Source organism: Martes martes (genome assembly GCF_963455335.1).
Source record: "Martes martes genome assembly, chromosome: 3".
In the NCBI taxonomy this organism is placed as follows: Eukaryota; Metazoa; Chordata; class Mammalia; order Carnivora; family Mustelidae; genus Martes; species Martes martes.
Window position 1 is genome coordinate 73,977,141 of NC_137890.1, and position 19,692 is coordinate 73,996,832.

Below are 19,692 nucleotides of genomic sequence, written 5' to 3' on the forward strand. Positions count from 1 at the left end.
GTGAGTGCTATACTAAGGACCTGAAACTCATTATGCCAAGCAGTGGCACTCATAGCATCAGCAGGATGAAGAGTGAGTGAGGGTCACAATCAACTAAAAATCTTACACTCTTAACTCCTTTATTCCTATTTGTACTTTCAAACAAGGCATGTTGAATTCTCTACACTACAGGAAAAACAAACAGACAAACAAACAAAACTATGGATCAGTAGAATACTAGGCACCATCCAAAGGATATCCTTCCAGTGTCTTGATTCTGATGCTATGGAGATATTTTACACCTAATCTGCATGTAGCTAATTGCTAGCAATGCAAAAATAACTCCTATCCTCCTCTATGAAAAAGGCAGTTTGCACATTCATTTTAATATTCCTGCTCTATAATAGGTCTTATAAAAGGCTCCTCATGACTTAAATATAATCTTCAAAATGCTTTTTTTGTTTGCATATTATGATTTTACCTTGTTTCAGAGAGTAACCTTTTAACACTGTATTTCTCACTCTACCCGAAATAATCAAATGTGGCCTAATATTAACCTTAAAAACCAAATGTTTCCATTGATAGGACTATTCATTATTGTTCTGTTCTTTGTTCCTAGCTCAATTGAACAAATGCACGAAATTAAGTACGAATAAAGGGAAGTGCCTTTATGAATAAAAGGAGATGCCTAAATCTTTAAATATCAAAAACCAAAATAAAGAAAAATCAACTTGGAAGACTATGGACAGAGCTGCACTCTTTAGTTCAGCCCCAAGTGTTAGCTGGGGTCCAAGTCCACCAAATAATACTAACAATAATGATAAAAAAAGAAAATGTCAGTGTCTTTGCTCTACTCAACCTTACCTCCCGTCAAAGAACATACAGAATGGTAAGCTGGATCTAAGGTATCGACTGTCTGAGACTCACTACTGTTTCTTAACCTCAGCACTATGGACATATTGGACTGGATACTCATTGTCGTCGTGGACTGTTCTGTGTATTGTAGGGTGTGAAGCAACCTGCTAGTAGCCAGTAGCACTCCACTGCCAGGTGTGACAACCAAAACTGTTCCAGACATTGCCAAATGACCCATGAGGGGGAAAATCATTCCTGGTGGGGAACCCCTGATCTACAGGAAATAAATTATGATTTCAAAGTTGAGAAGTACTAATCTGGTGGGAGTATGAAGTAGAGAATGGAAAAGGAAGAGAAAAAAAAACAGCAAGACCAAACACTAATAAACAAGTCAACATGAGATCAAGATTAACAGTAAACATAAGACACGAAAAAGAGCAGTTAGAGCTGTGACAGAAAAAAAAAAAAAAAGCATTTATTAAAATTTGTTGAACACAGGGGCACAGAACTGGATTAACCATAACCTTTAGCTTGTGACACTCGAATCACTGGTTCGTGTCTATGCAGGGACTGCTTTTATTTAATTATGCTTAATAACATAATAAGCATCTGCAAACTCAGCACTCAAAAGCTCAATTACTTTAACCTACATCTAAATATATGGCTCTCTACCAACCTCTGCCTTCCTTCTCTCACTTCCTTCTCTTTTTATAGTTTTATTGCATATAAATACACACATATGCATATACACATACATTTACATAAATGTAAATACATAATTTTAGTTAACTTTACAAAAAGCTATCATGCTATATGTAGTCTCCTGCAACTAACTTTACTATTATATTACTAAGAGTCTTCTGTATTGTTGCACATCAGTAAACTTTCTTCATTTAAGCCTCTGTACAATGTTCCATTATCATTTGAATTGATCAAAGTTTCTACTATTTTAAGCAACATCATTATGGATACTTTACACATTTTGCATTTGAAAATGTATGGGAGGGGCACCTGGGTGGCTCAGTTGATTAAGCCACTGCCTTCAGCTCTGGTCATGATTTCAGAATCCTGGGATCGAGTCCCATATCAGAATTCCCCTGCTCTGTGGAGAGCCTGCTTCTTCTCCATCTCCCTCTGCCTGCCACTACCCCTGCTTGTGCCCCCTCTCTCTCTTTCTCTCTGTGTCAAATAAATAAATAGAATCTTAAAAAAAAAAAGAAAGAAAGAAAGAAAAGAAAATGTACAGGAGTTTACGTAGTTCCAGAAGAGAACTGCTGGATCATATCGCATACCAGATACTCAGCTTTAGGAGTTTTCCAAAGTGGTAACAGGTTCACCAATTTATAGCACCAACAGCAATGTACTGGAGAACCTGCGGATCCGTATCCTAATACTTTATATGACCAGACTTTAAAACCAAGCTCCTGAGTGGCTCAGTCAGTTAAGTGTCTGCCTTTGGCTTGAGTCATGATCTCCAGGTCCTGGAACAGAGCCCCGCATTGGGCTTCCTGCTCAGCAGGGAGTCTGCTTCTCTCTTGCCCCCCTCTGCTCCTCCCCACTGCTCATTCTCTCTCCCTCGCAAATAAATAAATATAATCCATAAATGAATGAATGAATGAATGAATAAAATGATATCTTATTTGTATTTTCCCCTAATTATCAATGATGTTCAACATCTTGTCATATCGGTCATGTGAATTTCCTCTTTCTTCACATGCCTACTCCTCTCTTTTGGCCCTTTTTAATTGAGTCATTTATGCTTTTACCTGATCATGTTTTTTATATTCTTCATCAGCTGTGTAAATACCTTCTTCCAGGTTTTTTCTTTACTCTGAGTATCTTTGGATTGTTTTTAATTCTAATTTAGTAAAATTTATCAGTATTTTCTTTAAGAGAGAATGATCTTTGTCTTCTGTAGAGGAAATCTTTCCCCACTGAAATATTAAATCTATTCACTGATTTTATAGTAAGAGTTTCTATAGTTTTGTTTTACACAATTGAGTTCTTAATCAATTTGGAGTTGATTTTCAGATGTGGTTAAAGATAATGATCCAATTTTATCTTTTACCATAAAGAAAACCATTTTTCCAATGCCTCCTTTCCCCACTGACAATGCCACGTATAACACAGAATGTGTCCGGGCTCTCCTTAGCCTGGTCCATTAACCGATTTGTCTAACCCATTGCCCTGTCCATAGTTATTACAGACTCAAACCATGCCTCCCCTCCCTCAATATACCCAGATTCTTGATCATCATCTTCAAAGTACCTTGGGTAGTCTTGGCCCTTTGCTCTTTGATAAATTTTATCATATAGTATGAAAAGCTCTGTTATGCTATAATATAATTTTAAAAAATAAAGATCAAACTTTGATTAAAAGTTTGGAACTTTCATCCCTCTCTCCTAACTCCCAGGTTAGACAAAGAAGTTAAAGATTCAGTTCACCACTAAAAGCTAAAGATTTCATCAACCATGCTCACACAATGAAACTTCCAATTGAAACAAAAACAAACACAAAACCTTAACAGTAGAATTCAGAGAGCTTACAAGTTGGTGAACACACTGAGGTACTAGGAAGGTGGCACACCTGGAAAGGTTATGCCTGTCCCCGTCCCCACTCCCCCCCTTACTTTGCCCTAAACATCTTTTCCATTTGCCTGTTCCTGAGTTGCATCCCCTATACTAAACAGGCAGTAGTACCTAAAGTGAGTCATTGTAGCAAATTACTGAACCAGTGGGGTGGGGGGATGGGGAAGTGGTGACAGTGGTTGCAGAAACCCCCAAATATGTAGTTGGCCACACACAGTGTGGGTAGCCTGGGTAACCCATTTCAGCTGGCATCTGAAACAGGAGTATTTCTGTGGGACTGAGCCCTTAATAAATAGGACACAAAATCGGTGTAAGAAGAATTATGAGTAAAAACAGCTCGCATGCTTTGACTGCAATTATACCGAACCTACACATCAGCTTAGAAAACCTGACATTTTAATCATTATGTCTTCCTATTTCTAATATAGTATTTTACTCTATTTATTTATCTTACTTAATATCTCTTAGTAAGTCTTCCCCATTGAGATTATTTCACATATCTTTTGCTGTATTTATTCCTAGCTGCTGCTAACCTGAAACGACTGTAAGTAACATCTTTTCATCATATTTTGAAGTTAATTGGCTACTGGTCTATAGACATTTAACTGACATGTATTAATCTTATATCCAGCTATTTCCTAAATTCTATTATAATTTCAAATTATGTCTAATCTCCAATTATGTTATTTATACATGATTGACATCATAAAGACTGGAAAGGCAAAAATAAACCTATTTTCTCCTTTTACCCTGGCTAGGGCCTCATAGACAATGTTAAATAATGAGGGAAAATTCCAACCTGAAAATCTCAGGCTATGGTAGGTTCTAAACTGAAAAGACTGGTCTTGAGGCATAATAGCTAGACATATTTCTTTTAATTCTTTAGCAATCAACAAGATACACAGTGGACTATGCCGAATCCTTGATTACAACCACATGTTTTGAGATTATCTCTATGGCAAATGTATTCCTACTACATTATTTGTAAAGTTCTGCTAAATTATACCATATTTAATCTTGCTATATACAGAATAAGCTAAGGAAAGAGATTTTAATTGCATTCTAAGAAACACCGTGGTACCATCAGAAAAACCTAGGTTTAAATTCTGACCCAACCAGCTGATTACTAGCCAGTCGTCTTAAAAACCAAGTTACTTAGCCTTCCTGTCAACTTCAGTTATCCTCATACATAAGAGGGAAAAGATAGTATTCATGTCTAGGTCATAAAATTTTTGTGAGAAAGTAAGACATAAAGAATTTAATTAGCACACTGGTACACCATAGTTTCAAAAATAATAATTACCTTCCCCCTCTGTTTATCCATATTTCATCAAGTTTCAGAAGACACCAATATTTCCGTGCACAATGATGTAAATCACCATGAATTCTAAAAGCACCTTTTTTTTTTTTTTTTTTGACGAACTAGAATATTGTCACAGAAGTGAAATAACTACATGATCAGTGGCATCTTGGAACTCTTCAAAAGTAGATTTCAAATAAATATATTCATAACTAGCAACTGCTGCTCAAAACATAAAAACATGTACATAAAGATTATAATATCCTTTAAAAGGATCAATCAATTCATATTTTACCTGGCATATCTGCTTGATCAATTTGAGCCATTGTTATTAAATGCCTGTTAATCAGCTCCTAAGAAAAGAAAACAAGTATATTTACATATAAACATAGCTTCTGAAATTGGATTTTCTATTATAACTAAATAACATAAGTATTAATATTTTGGGGTATGTGTACTTTTTAATGTTAATAATGTGAAATGGTATTTCTAATAATGATAAAATGTCTAACTAGATAGGACAGACCTAGCCACAATTAGGGTTGGGGTGAAGTAGCTGTCTATAACCCAAAGCCCATAACTAACCCTGTAGTGGCAAACTCAAGGCCAACTGTAAGCTTGTCAGTAATTCACTTGTCAACACTATACTGGTACAACTTACTTCTGTAAAATAAAAATTTTTCTGGGAATATAAGTATAAAATGAAATTCTACATATCAAATAGCACCTAGATTAGTTTACCCTAAAAAAACTATTTTATAAAACCTACTTTATAGAAAATATTAAGCTCTTTTAAAATGAGGTTTATTTCTAGGCTATACTACTTATTCTCATCCTATAGATATTAGCAAAAAGTTGTCTGAAGGTTAGAAACCATTTAAATAATTTATTTAATAAACGTTAGAGAGACTTTTCAATGTACAGGATAGGAAGTATAAAAAGGTGGCCCATTTAAACAGCTTGTCTGTTCTATGTCCTAATACATACTTGCGATTTTCTTGAATAACAGGTTTCCTTAAATAAATCAATGAGAACTCATAAATTCTAAATTCTATCTACTTTAGTACAGCATGTTTGATTAAGTTGTATGATTTGAAAAGAGCTTTGTTCTTTCTCCAGTTGTTTGCTAAAGCACAACAGACATGAAGTATGTCCACCAGGGACTCTGAAAGCATACCTGTCGGAGTTCATCAGCCATGAAGAAGGAAGGTGCATTTGCTTTTGGTTGCATATAAGCAACATGAGGTGCAGTTGGAGGATAAATATGATAGTTTGGAAATACCTAAAAAGGTAGGGAGGGGGGAAATGTAATGACCAACTGTTCTCAACTGATAAGCTTTATCATTGATAAAGTTTTAATCTTTAAATGACAGTGATAGATAAGTGGATACATTTTAATGATAATGAATTAAACACCTCACAAGACCTGTTATTACTATACTTTTTGAATGAACTCACTTTAAAAAAATCTCATAATGTAATAATGAATATAAAAATCTAATGAGAAAGGAAACATTTCTTCAACTACAGTAAAATTTAACTTCCAATGAGAAGCCAAAGCTGCTCTTTGGAAGAAAAGTTATAGTTTGTAAATATTTTTTAAAGCAGTTGCAAGAGAGGATGAAAGCAGATATTCAAAGTGTTTGGATTCAGTCAGATAATGAGGTAACATTGCCCTGGCTCACCAAAGAACCACCCCCTTGACGGGCTTTTTGTGGCCAACCTGAACAAACCGTTGTGTACATACTGGCTAAACACTTCTCCCATCCAAGTACTAACCAGGCCCGACCCTGCTTAGCTTCTGGGATCAGACAAGATTGGGCGTGTTCAGGGTGGTATGGCCGTAGACCTGGCTAAACACTTCAAACTGCAAGTAAAGAGGACCAGCTGACTTACTCTGGGTCTGGGTTTGCTGCTTAGGTGAACAGAAGGGAGCAACAATCTACTTAAATACTGTCTGGGCAAACTACAGCCAAGTTACTAAATCTTCCAGCTTCTTGGAACTGAACTCTTCCCCACCCCTTGCTGCTTCTCTCTTCCTATGCCTCTCCTTCCTCTTCACCGGTCCCTGACACAAAATCGACATACATTCTAAACTATCTTTTCTTTCTTCATTTTACAAGCTGAAACACTACCCCCCCACCCCGCCCTTTGAAAAATGAATTCAGCTGATTTCTGCTGCCCTTAGATGATTACTCTTGCTCTGAATCTCAATCAGGAAGTGGTTTCGCAATACCTGTAAGGTTTCCTTTGACCTTTATCTGTAGGGAGAATAATACCTCCTTTTTCTTGCCTTGGTTTTCTTACACCAGATAGCACAGTTTGGCTTAACCACCTCAGGTTTACCATGAGCATATTTTTAAGAGTGGTCTGAAGGGTAAAAACATCATAAAAATGTGCCATATATAATCTCTACAAAAACAGTTGAGACAGTTTTGTGACAAAAGAACCTCTTTATAGATTAAATTTTCTCTTTCTACAAATATGATAAAATATAACAAAAATGTAAATAATTATAAAATATAATAAACCCCCAAAAAAGGTAAAACATTGATGGAATTCTTACTTGAAAGAACCAAGGAAAGTCTCTACTCTACCTCAATTATTTGACCTTCTGTTCGGCAAGCTGTTCTGTGATAATTTTTGAAAGATCTCTGACCAAAAACAAAACAAAACAGAACAAAACTATTAGCTATTTATTAGTTTTTAAAAAGCATTTTACATAATTTACAAGTACTTCTATAAATGTTTTCACATTTATTTCTCATAAGAAAGTCAGGTATTATTATCCCCACTTACAACTGGGGAAATGGGCTCAGGGGTACCAAGATTCAAAAGTCACAAAACAATGGCAGGACTGAGACTCTTAAAAAATATAAAAGAACTCTGTCATCTTTCCATTCAAATTGCCTTTTAGTAAATATTAATCAAAATAAACCATTAATTTAACTTGTGAGATCAAAATCTGCTTACTAAAATCCAAATATACTTTTCATCTAAAATTGATGAAACTATCGTCTGAAATTATGTCAAATGTCTACAATTTAGATCAGCTCTTATGTTTTCATAGAATTTGCCTTTCTAACTCACAAGCTCTTCGACTACTACTTATTTTACTGTATTAATTAAAAAACAATTTTTGAACACAGATATAATAATTAAGCTAAAAGGTACAATTTGTGGAACATGACATTTCCCTCTGCCCTTTCCCTCCTCCCTCCCTTGTTAGTTCTTTCCTCACCCATGATCAGGGCCTCCCCTGGGTTTCCACCCTCCTTACCAAAAACCCATTTTGGAGACCTCTTATCACTACATGTCCTCCACTATCCAGAATCACTGCCTCATCTGAAGCAAGAGTTAATCATGAGTTTGCTTTCAGTAACTAGGATAAAAAACCATCTACTTTCTCTGACTTCTTACTAGAGGTAAAACTACCTATAACCATAAACAAATGTAGCAAACCTCAACTCTAGGTAGCACAAGTATAAGGTAACCCCATGAACAAAACATGCCATGAAGTACTAAACTAGAGCTTGAATATAATCTAATTTGTGATTAAAACCAGATTTGTCCAAAACTGGAGTTATTATTACTGCAGAAACAGTTTACTTTGAAGAGATAAGGAGAGATGAGAATTATCATCTAAGTTAGAAAATCAAATACTTTTTCACATCATAATAAAAAGATGCAAGAGGGGGTAAACTTCCTCATTAATCTCATTAATAGTAAGAGTACTATCACTTCTCCTTTAATGCAGACATACCATTCCACTCAAAGGTGCTGGGGTTGTGTCTGTATAGAAGTAAGTTGTCCCACCGACAGTTTCCTTTTGGATCACCTGACCAGAAGATGGAGTCTGAGAAACAGGATTATTAACAGGTGTAGAGGCACTAGAAGGCACCATGTAATTTGCTGGATTTGGAGTGTGACTTCTTCTTCTAGGAGCAGGAGAAGTATGCGGAGTGATCTTGGGAGAATGAAGAGGGGAAGATCCAGCAGACAAGGACATTCCTGAAGAAGATGTAAAAATGTTTCTTAGGGAGCAAAAATTGGTTTTAAAGAAACACATCTGGAAAATTAAAATGCAAACATTCATTTGGAAGAAACATCATCTTTAGCAAATTCAAGGGCAAAAATAAAAGCCATAATTTTATCTTGGTTTGTTTTAGAGAAAGCTTTGATGAAAGCAAATGTAAAGATGTTTCTTTTTTCAAAGATAGACATTTTCAAATAAACTAGGAAATTTATTGCAAGAATAGTCTCCTCCATATCAAGGTTTACATGAGAAACTTCAACAGTAAGAATCATTAGTAATTTGACAAATTAATTTAATGGAAAAATGAGAAATAACAAACTGGGACTCTTAAAAGCCTTTTTAAAAGCCTTTCTTTCATAAAGGACCCAATTCCCTTTTTGTGAAGAATCATTTAAAGCTATGGCTATTAACAATACAAACACCACGTTACCCTTAAGTACTATCGTATTAAAAATCAAACTATTTAATGAGTTTTACTAGACTTCTTTTGGCCAAATACAATTAACAGAATGGTTTGAAAAAGCAAAACAACTAAGTCTAGTCTTAGCTGAAATACATGACAGCTTACACATTACATTTTTAAATCAAGCAATATACTGTTCTGATGCCTTTTATCTTTAACTCTAAATAGGCATATACTAAAACAAATGAAAATTTCTGCAGATGCATACTTTGTAAAATCAGGCCAACTGATGCCACTAGATTCTAACAAAAGTTTTATTCAAACGCAACTAGTAAGAAACCATTCTTTGTAAGGCATCCACTATTATGATTCTAAGGTGAAGAAAGGGAAAGGATAAATGTCGTAACCCTTCAGGAGATTCCAAGCTAGCTGAGAAAACAAGACCAGGTCACATGTAAAAGACAAAAAATGACTTACAAAAACACTCAAATATAAATTAATATACTGCAAACTACATGCATAAATGCAGATGAAATGCAAATTAATTAAAACCAGGTAGGTTAATCAAAGGCTTAATGGAGGTGATCAGTTCTGAGCAGAGATTGAAAGGGGTTTCTAGAGCTACAGTTACACTTTCTGAAAAAACTCGGGCTTATCCACAAACTGTTTTCTGGCCATTTGGGGAATGACTAAAACCCACACCTTTAGAGTAAGGTGCCATCTCACAATGCAAGGAAAAAGTTGACCAAAATGCCTCTGGTCAGAGAAATATAATTAACAGGGACATGAATTTCAATGTTGAGACATTCATAAAAAACCAACATTGTTTTTTGGAAAAGATGTAGCTGGACAAAACTAAAGTGAGAACTGAGATTAACACTAACTTTACTCTGAACAGCTCTTTGCACTTTTTAAGAGCCTTGACTTAATTATTTTGTCTGGTTTTCTGAGCAACTAAATGAGTTGGGCAGGTGACGCAGGTCAAGTTACAAGCACCATAGTAGAGATCAGAATTCAGACATCAAGAGGTTTTGATTTGACCAGTGACATTTGTGCAAATTCAACAGCAAAGCCAGGACTCAAACCCAAGTCTCCAAACTCCAAACGTAACACTCCTACTGCTATAACACAGTGTCTACTGCACTGAAATTAAAATAGGCCAGGCATTCTCAAGTACGTCTTAAATGTGTCTGACAGACTTTAAAAATCTAAACTGCTTTTCAAAAAATCATTATTTATAAGGAAGCCAGGCTACTAAATTAAGATATAAGCTTTTTTTTTTTTTAAAACTGTCCAGAGTTCTATTTTTCTAACTCTATATTACACATTTAATTGAAGGATAATCCAAAAAGCAAAAATTGAATTATTTAACTATTTTCAAAAGATAAATACTCCCCACTTACCTAATGTGAAATGCATTTAAAATAGTTTTCCTAAAGCTAGTGTCCAAGTCTTTCCAAGACAAAGCCAGCCAAGCCACCAAAGAGGAATAAATCTGTTTACCACCTTTAAACTTAAAGTAACAGCAACAAACAACAGCTATCAATTCTTGAGCACCTTCCATGTGGTGGACCCTAATAAAAGTACTTCATATACACCAGTCTATGTAATCCTCACAACAACCCTGTGAGGTAGGTATATAGTATTCACCTCACTGCAAAGAAAAAACTTTTTAAATGTATTGTAAGGACAAACCTAGGTTATTAAACCAAAGAACCAAGACTCAACTCAGGTCTCTTTGATTCCAAAGCCTGTGCTCTTAGCCAATATGCTATTCAGTCGCCCAGTTCCTAAGTCTTGTACTAGAGAGCCGAAAGGGGATCCATTGCCCATGGTAGTAGCCAGTACTCAGTTTGTGACTACGTGAGCCACACAGGGTGGAGGAGGTGCAGCCTGGGGTGCAAGGAAAGATTCTGACATCAAAGTAGGTGTGCAAGTGAGACAAAAGGTAGACTCTCTCTTTAAGGCTGAATACATGGCAAAAGATTTACCAAAAACAATCTGTGGTCAGTTAAGAAGGAAATTCAAGTATACTAGAATTTTTAAGTCGTAAAGTAAAAGCTTTCTCTTAAGAATTTGTAATTTTGTAGCTATTCTAATTGAACATTGCAGCACTGAAATCTGAGTTCATATATCTGAGCTGAGGCGGATTACAGTTATTTAAATACATTCAAAATGAAACATGTACACTATTAAGCATCACCACTCATAGGGGCAACAGGCTATTTAAATGTATAGGAAGCTAAAAATGAAATTAACTCCTAAGTTACCGAAATATCAAACCGAGTCACATAAGGCACAGCTTTGTGCCACCAGAATACTTTACAAACATGTTAAAGAACTGAGCAAAAGATGCACACATCTGCTCAAAGAGAGGTATTCTGTACCTAACTACTGTGAAGACAATGGGCACAACATAGTTAATGTCAACTGCCTAGATACAACACTAACTTATCCACAGCACAAAGAAGTAGAACAATATTACAGAAATGAGTAGTCAAAAATAAAGACGAATTAAAATGAACAGATGTGGTTTTATCTCTCTCACATGTAAACACTCCTTTATAAGTTCCATCTTTCCTTATACTAGGGATAAGTGCTACTTGTGATTATTACAACACCAACACCCTGCTCTTCACTGGTATTCAACCACCAGAACACTAAAGCAAATATAGTAACCACTGAGGATACTGTACCGTAAGAGACAATCTGGAAGAATGAAAATCTGTATTTAAAAAATGATTCAGAAATATTTCATTTTTGTATTTACTTTTTGTGTTAGTTTTTGTAGTTCACTCTTAGAATGACATTTTGGTGACATCAGATACCATAACTACACTATAATTTATTAGGTGAATATGCAAACTGTGAGACCTAAATCATATATGTTAAATTAACTGCTTTAGAACATTTAAAACAATCTTCTCTTAAATGTATCCTAATTCAAATAAAAGTGAGGAAACAGTAAAGAGATGCTCCCTGGAGGAGATAACCAGAGGAATTAACAAAATGTAGAAATGATATAAAAAAACCTCAAGGCTAATATATAGAGACAAAGTTATCAGTGTTTTTGGATGACATGATTCTATACATGAAGAACCCAAGAAAACTAACAAAAAGACTCTTGTAAGTAATGACAGAATTCATTAAAGTAAATGGTTACAATATTAATCTATACTAAATGAACAGCATTCCTAAATACAAGCAACCAGTTAGGGCAATACTGTTTCTTGGGAATGTGGAGAGAATGAGGTAACATGATACCCTCCGCTCAACCCCCATCAATGCTGTGAATAGATGGAACTACGAGATATAATACGACCCAAATTTAAAATATAGCTCAGGTAAAAAAGAACAACAACAACAAAATTCCAAGAGTAAGAAATTTTTAAAAAATTTGGAATTATGAGGTTATACTGTGGGTAGTTTGAGAAAAAACCTAGGCTAATTGAGGCTTTAATGCCCACATGAGAATATGAAACATGGTCTTCAGCCCATAACACATGGGGAATGGAACTCTAATCTCAGTGTGAAGCCAAGAAGTCTGGAATAGCTGCCACATCAGTGAATGTAGAATGAGAAAATGTCTTTCTACCTACTGGTGCATAGAGGCAAAAAGTAAGCTTGCTTGTGGAAGAGAGATGGAGGAAAGAAGAAGGGTGGGGTTGTAGCGAGAGAGAAGAACTCGGTGCCTGTATCATGCACAGGTATAGGAAAAAAAATTCCCAGAAGACATGTTATAGGCATCCCAGTGAGAAATTAATATAAAGCTTGAACTGCACTGGACACTTGCATGAAGCAAACACCAACTGTTCTGATGAATGCTTCTACAACTCAGAACACACAAAAACTCGATCTCTCCTCAGAAAAACAATCCCACTTTTTAAAAGAACTCCCAAAATAAGAGTCAGCATCACAATATACTTGAGAATTAATACCCTGAGAAAAACGAATCTCAGAAAACAGAATGCTGTAAAAGACATAAAACTAAAATGATTGAAGACATGAGAGAAATGACAAACATCTTGAAAAAAACAGAGTATCTGTTCTTCTGAAACAGAACTAGACTCTTTAAGAGTGAAAAACAATCACTGAAATTAAAAGGAAAATTCAATAAGGGGCTAGTATGCAGAATATATAAAGAACTCTTATCACTCAACAATAAAAACAAATTTAAAAATAGGCAAAGGATGTGAATAAACAGTTTCCAAAGAAGATATACAAATGGCAAATAAGCATATAAAACAAGCTCAACAATCATTAGTCGTTAGAAACATAGAAATCACAACCACAAAACCACCTCATACCACTAGAATACAATCAGAAACATGGACAGTAACAAATATTAGCAAGCAAATGGAAAAACTGAAATCCTCATACATTGCTGATGGGAATGTAAAATGATGCAGTCACTTTGGAAAACAGTTCGACAGTTCTTCAAATTGTTAAGCATAGTTATCCTATAACTCAAAAACTCCACTCCTAAGTATGTTACCCAAGAGAACTGAAAGCATATGTTTAAATACACACTTGTACCTACATGTTCATAGCAGCATTATGGATAATAGTCAAAAAATAAAAACAACTCAAATGTCTATCAACTGATAAATGTCTATCAACTGATAAATGTGTAACTAAAATCTGATCCATCCATACAATGGAATGTTATTCACCCATGATAAGATGGGGGAAATCTGATATGTGCTATAACATAGATAAAGCCTGAAAACATTAAGTGAAAGCAGCCAGACACGAAAGGCCATTTATTATATGATTCTATTTATATGAAATGTCCAGAACAGGCAAATCCTTTACAAACACATAAGTCAATTAGTGCTTTCCAAGGACTGGAGATAGAGAAAATGGGGAGTCACTACTACTGGGTATGAAGTTTCCTTTTAGGGTGAAGAAATGTGGAATTAGACAGTGATGACGGCTACACAGTTGTGAATATGTTAGCATACTCACCACTGAACTGTATACTCTGAAATGGTGAATTTCATGATTTGGGGGGTTTAACTCAACCAACAAACAAACAATAAAAATATTGGGCTTAACTAGAAATATTGAGCTTATATTAAGAAGAGATTAAAACTCTAACAGAAACAAAAGGTGACTCAAAAAAAAGGAAATAAATACTCATACTTACTTGTTATAAACATTTCAATTCTACCCTTAACTAATCCTAGTTCAATATAATACCAATAGAATTTTTTATAATTAGGCAAACCAATTATAATTATGTGAAAAAATAAACATTAAGAATAGGAAAATTACTAAAGAAAATTAAGCAGAGTAGAAGAACAAAAAAAGGTAAAAGAAGAAAAAAGTATGATATAAGACCAGAAAATAATAAAAAGTGATAAAAGCTACACTAATTTTAAAAAAAAGCTACAGTGATAAAAATGTTTGATAAAGAGTCACATAAATAGTGGGTCCATACAGAACGGGCACAGAACTTGACCTCAAATACGTATCAAGAAATACGATAAAGGTGGCATTTCAAACTTTAGTGGAATAGAGGACAGCAGTCAGATATGACCATTTACTGCTGGCACTAAATGATACAATGAATACAGATATAAGCAAAGCTAATTATTTAGAAAAAAAAGATATAAGCAAACTGACTCTTTCATTCATTTTACCCACATAAATTTCAAATAAATATTCAGACTGAATACTTAAGAGTTCAAGAAGAAAAGTGCCTCAAAGAATATTTTAAAAAACACAATGTTATGAAGACACAAAATGAAAAAGTCAAAAGAAAATGTTGTCAATTTAACTTCTTCAAAAATAAATTTCCTACACAGCAAAAAAAGATACTTCCAATACTTAAGAAAAGGCTAATCTGCTTAATACAGTTCTTAAAATCATTAAGACAATGGAAAGCAATTAAAAGCAAAAGGAAAAATTACACTACTAGTCATTTTGTGGACAAGAAAAATAAATGCCTCAAATATAAAAAAAAGAAGACGCGGTTATTTCACAAAGAGATGCAATTTAAGACCAGCATTACCACTGGTCTCCTTCACAGACTGGCACAAACTTAAAAAGTTTATTTCAACAATTATTAAAAAGGTGGGTAGCATATAGATACTGTCACACACTTGTAATATCAGTTATTACAATCTCTTGGAAATCAATCTGGCAATACCCATCAACTAAGACTTTTTAATTGACAGGATAATGGTAAACAATTCAAAGCCATAAAATGAAAAATAAAAGCTGGGAACTCCATAAAAGTGGGTATTTTTGTCTTGCTCATCTTTTAGGCCCACAGGAGTCACTGAATAAATGCTTCACAAAAAAGCGCTCAAGTTACTTTTAAATCCCTACTAGGAAAAAACAAAAAGTAATTATTTTTTTCTTTCAGAGAAGTTAAAAAAAAGATGCACTCTCAAATACAGATGCAGCTGAGATGCCAAGAGTAAAGATCTCCCTAAATGTGAAACATCAGAAACATTTCCTTTTAAAATCAAGACCATGACAAAAAATGCCAATTATGACTATTTCTAAATAATACCACATTAAAGGCCTTAGCCAATGCAACAAAATGATAGAAGAAAGGTTGTAAAGGAAAAAAATAAAACTATGATTATTTGCACACATACAAGAATCTATAAAATATTAGAAATATCAACGTAACCAACATACAAAGGTCAATCCCATTATCTACACACTAGATACTTCAAAAAACTTTATTTTTTAAAGACACCAATTATAATGCCAACAAATACTATGAAGTGTTTCAGAAGCTCTAACAAAATATATGTAAGACCCGAACACAGAAAATTACATAACTCTGTAGAAAGACCTGGAAAAAAGGAAAAGAATAGATAGCCCATGTTCACAGATACAAAGATGTAATGATGATGATTCTCTTCATCTAAAGATTCAATGCAACTTCCATGAAGACACCATGCTGCCTCATGTATCCACAAGTCTCCCAAACTCCTTCCTCCTCTGGGACATTAATCAACAACCCTCCTGGCCAACACCAAATTCTCTAAACCCCGTCCTTATGGTAAATTCCAAATCATCCTTCTAAAAAGTCTTCTCACTCTATAAAAAATTTTCTCAATACCCATATATTAAAATTATTCCCATCATTTTGGATTTTCTTTTGCAGCAGGTACCACACATTTTGTCTCTTTGTAGAAAAGAACCATATACCTTAATCCTCTCTGTATTCCTAACTATACTTTGTTATAGCACAGTTGTCAGCACACAAGAAATCTGTTAAAAATAAATAAATATAGAGGTGAAAGTTTCCTCTTTTTGACATCAACAACCAAGATGCTAAAAAGAGCAATAGCCATGATCAGGAAATGGAGAATGCCATCACCAGAATTACCTGAGTATAACAAGAAGTTGGGAAGAAAAAAATCAATGTGTATGCTATCGAGTGACACAGATGTTGACCACTGCTATTTAAAAGCAAATGTGAAACAAGCCAAACACTGCTGTGAAAGAAAGAGAGGAATTTGCAAGAATTTGGAGTGAAGGACATTGTTCTTACAGAACAGTTTGATTATTCTAGCATTACTCTTTCCAGGTTAATGTAGCTTGGATAAAATTAGCTTATGCTAATAATTTTAACAAAGTTCCAATAACCAAATTAAATCCCCAATAATAAATTGTCATGTTATGACTATACTGAAGAGAACAGTTTAAATAAGAAATTATCAAAATACATCTCATACTGAACAGATGGAACTTAAATTGAAGAAAAATAGAAGAAGCATTATCTTCCCAGCAACAGAGTCAATATTTGGTGCCTCATCCAAGAGAAAATCATACTAAGGAATTCATGTGATAAAATCCAGTTGGTACAAAAAACAAAGTTACTACTAAAATTATATATCTTAATTTACTCATTTTTTTAATGAAATTCCCCAATAACACCACCCTCCTGAAATAAACTGATACACAGTTACAGCCCAAAACACAGACACTAAGTTTTTACTCCTAAACTCTAACAGGGTCTTAAACAGAGCAACAATACATTCTTTTCTTCGACTTTGCTGATGATTTAAAGGATGGGTATAAGAGGTCAACTCCAAAGTAAGGTTCAGAAGACTTCCCCTGACTTGCTCTTTCAGTGCTTCAGACACAAACTTTAATTCTTAGTTCATTTCTATCACTAACTGTTCTTAGCAGAAAGAGAAAGTGAGTTTCAGTATTTTATTGTAATCATTTTAACAATTAAAAGTTTGGGTATCACGGAGTTATTTACAATTTGATTATCTGCAATTTGCAATCTGCCAAACAAATTATTTGAAATTTGCAACTGTCAAATAAATTCCCAAGACACTCTAGGTAACTCTACTGTATGCAGGACAGATTTCTACTGAACAGAACCTCTTGAAATAAAATGTTAAGATTTACAGAATAACATGAGAAATGGACTAAACTCTCCACACAATAATTACTGTATAAATAAAACTGCTTTAAAATATAATCAATCCTTAAGAGTTTCTCCATAAATTTAGTAACAAAGATCCTTGGCTGGGGGGTCCTCAGGACCACCCCCATGTTTAGAAATTCACTAGAACGCAAGGGATTCAGCTTATAGTTGCACTCATGGTGAAGATTTATCACAGCAATGTAACAAGCATACACATCCATTATCTCAAGGGGAAAACACACAGGTAGAGCCCAGAGGAATTCATGTGTAGGTTTCCTTAGGCTCTCTTCCTTTCATGAGGGTTCACACAGCTCACTATTCCTGCAGTAACACGTGTACAATACATGTGGTGTGCAGCATAAACCAAACTATTTACCTAAAGAATCAAGGAACAATAAACCACCCTCACAGGCTGTGGAACAACAGGAACACTCCTTAACTCCAAGTTCCTGGACATCAGCCAAGGGCCAACCTTGCAAGCAGGCTTTTTCAAAGACAAGAATCTTTAGCCTGCTATGTTAGCTCACTTCTTCACAGACACCTTGAATTGCATCCAGTATAGTCACCACTGTTTCGTAATTTTGCTCTATAGTAAAGTGAATATTGTTACAGAAAAATCTAAGGGCAAATGTTTTGTTTTTCCCATCTAAACACATGCCTCAGGGAAGGAACAGAAGAAAAAAAGTAAACCTTAAGATAGGGCAGTGAATTTCACTACTTTTTATCTACACACCTTTAGGAAAGATTACATATATTAGTGACATATACACGATGGCTAGGAAATACAGCAAAGAAAAATTAAATGTAGTTCATATAAAAAGGAGCTGAACCTATGTGCTTCATCAGCTCCTATCTCTTAAGTATTTGAACTATTTAAATATACACACTAAATGTTATGGCTTATACTAAGATTTTAGCTTCTAACACTAAATAGAAAAGACTTGTACTATCAATAGTTAGGTTGTATTTCTTAGCTTCTAGCCTACAAAAATTGTAGAAGCTATTCAAAAAGTTTACTTACTTAAACATTAGAAAATTATGAAATAAAACTTTAGACTTAGTAAATAACTGCTGGATTCTGAGGAATCCTACAGAGAATCATCCAGGCTATGATTTGGTATATGCATCAAAAAGTAGCTGCTTTCAGTTTCAGTAGCTTAAAAACTATTCACAACCTTTATCCCAGAAATTCTAGTTCTAGAAAGTATCCTAAGAAATCACCCTAAATCCTGAAAGATATTTATAGTTAAGATAAATGTATATATAGATATTTATAGTTAAGATAAATGTATATATATATAATAGAACATACACATATGCTTTTTTTTTTTTAAGATTTTATTTATTTATTTGACAGACAGAGACACAGTGAGAGAGGAAACACAAGCAGGAGGAGAGAGAGGGAGAAGCAGGCTTCCCGCCAAGCAGCGAGCCCAATGCAGGGCTCGATCCCAGGACCCTGGGATCATGACCTGAGCTGAAGCCAGACACTTAAAGACTGAGCCACCCAGGCACCCTATATGCTGCTTTTTAAAAGATAACACTATGATTCAACTTTTTAATAGATACAATAACTTTTTAAAAACCAAAGGCAATTTGAAGGTTAGAGAAAATATTCTCAATCAACTAAAGTCTATTAAGATGCTAAGAATGGTTTTAGGGGAAAACAGCTCATTTTAAGTGATGCATTATAATGTGAACTAAAATTTTTCTCATGACATAGTTATTTGATCCAGTTAGGAAATATAGAAAAGCCAGTTAAATAATTAATAACATTACCTAAAATAAAATCAATTTCTTTTAAGTTTACACTCTGAATAACCTTGAGCATAAGCTTGTTTGATAAAATATTAAAGTCACCATCACCTATATTGCCTTATAATAAAAGAACATAGAAATTTAAAAATCCTAAATTTGGAAAAATCCTTAGTCAATATTTTTGTTTCGTTATAATCACCCCACTGAGTCACTCTTAAAGTCCTAATTATCTTTTTAAAAATAATTAAGAATCTACTTAATTATCTACTAAAGAGAATTAAGAATCTACTTCATGAACTTACCAATAGTTTGAAGAAAATATTTTATAACTTCCAACTTTTAAGCCAGAAGTAGACTAAGTTTTTT

The 19,692-nt window shown here is 34.3% G+C and overlaps 1 protein-coding gene across 1 annotated transcript in view; it reads right to left on the reverse strand.

Annotated features, from left to right (window-relative positions):
* Positions 1 to 19,692, reverse strand: part of PAN3 (poly(A) specific ribonuclease subunit PAN3) — a gene marked incomplete at its 5' end in the record, with an annotated part of 127,428 nt that overhangs the window by 27,024 nt on the left and 80,712 nt on the right. Inside the window, 4 exons of the mRNA XM_080798069.1 lie at positions 5,018 to 5,075; positions 5,900 to 6,004; positions 7,320 to 7,376; positions 8,486 to 8,733. Of these exons, the coding sequence (XP_080654195.1) occupies positions 5,018 to 5,075; positions 5,900 to 6,004; positions 7,320 to 7,376; positions 8,486 to 8,733 (468 nt within the window). The remainder of the gene's footprint in view (positions 1 to 5,017; positions 5,076 to 5,899; positions 6,005 to 7,319; positions 7,377 to 8,485; positions 8,734 to 19,692) is intronic.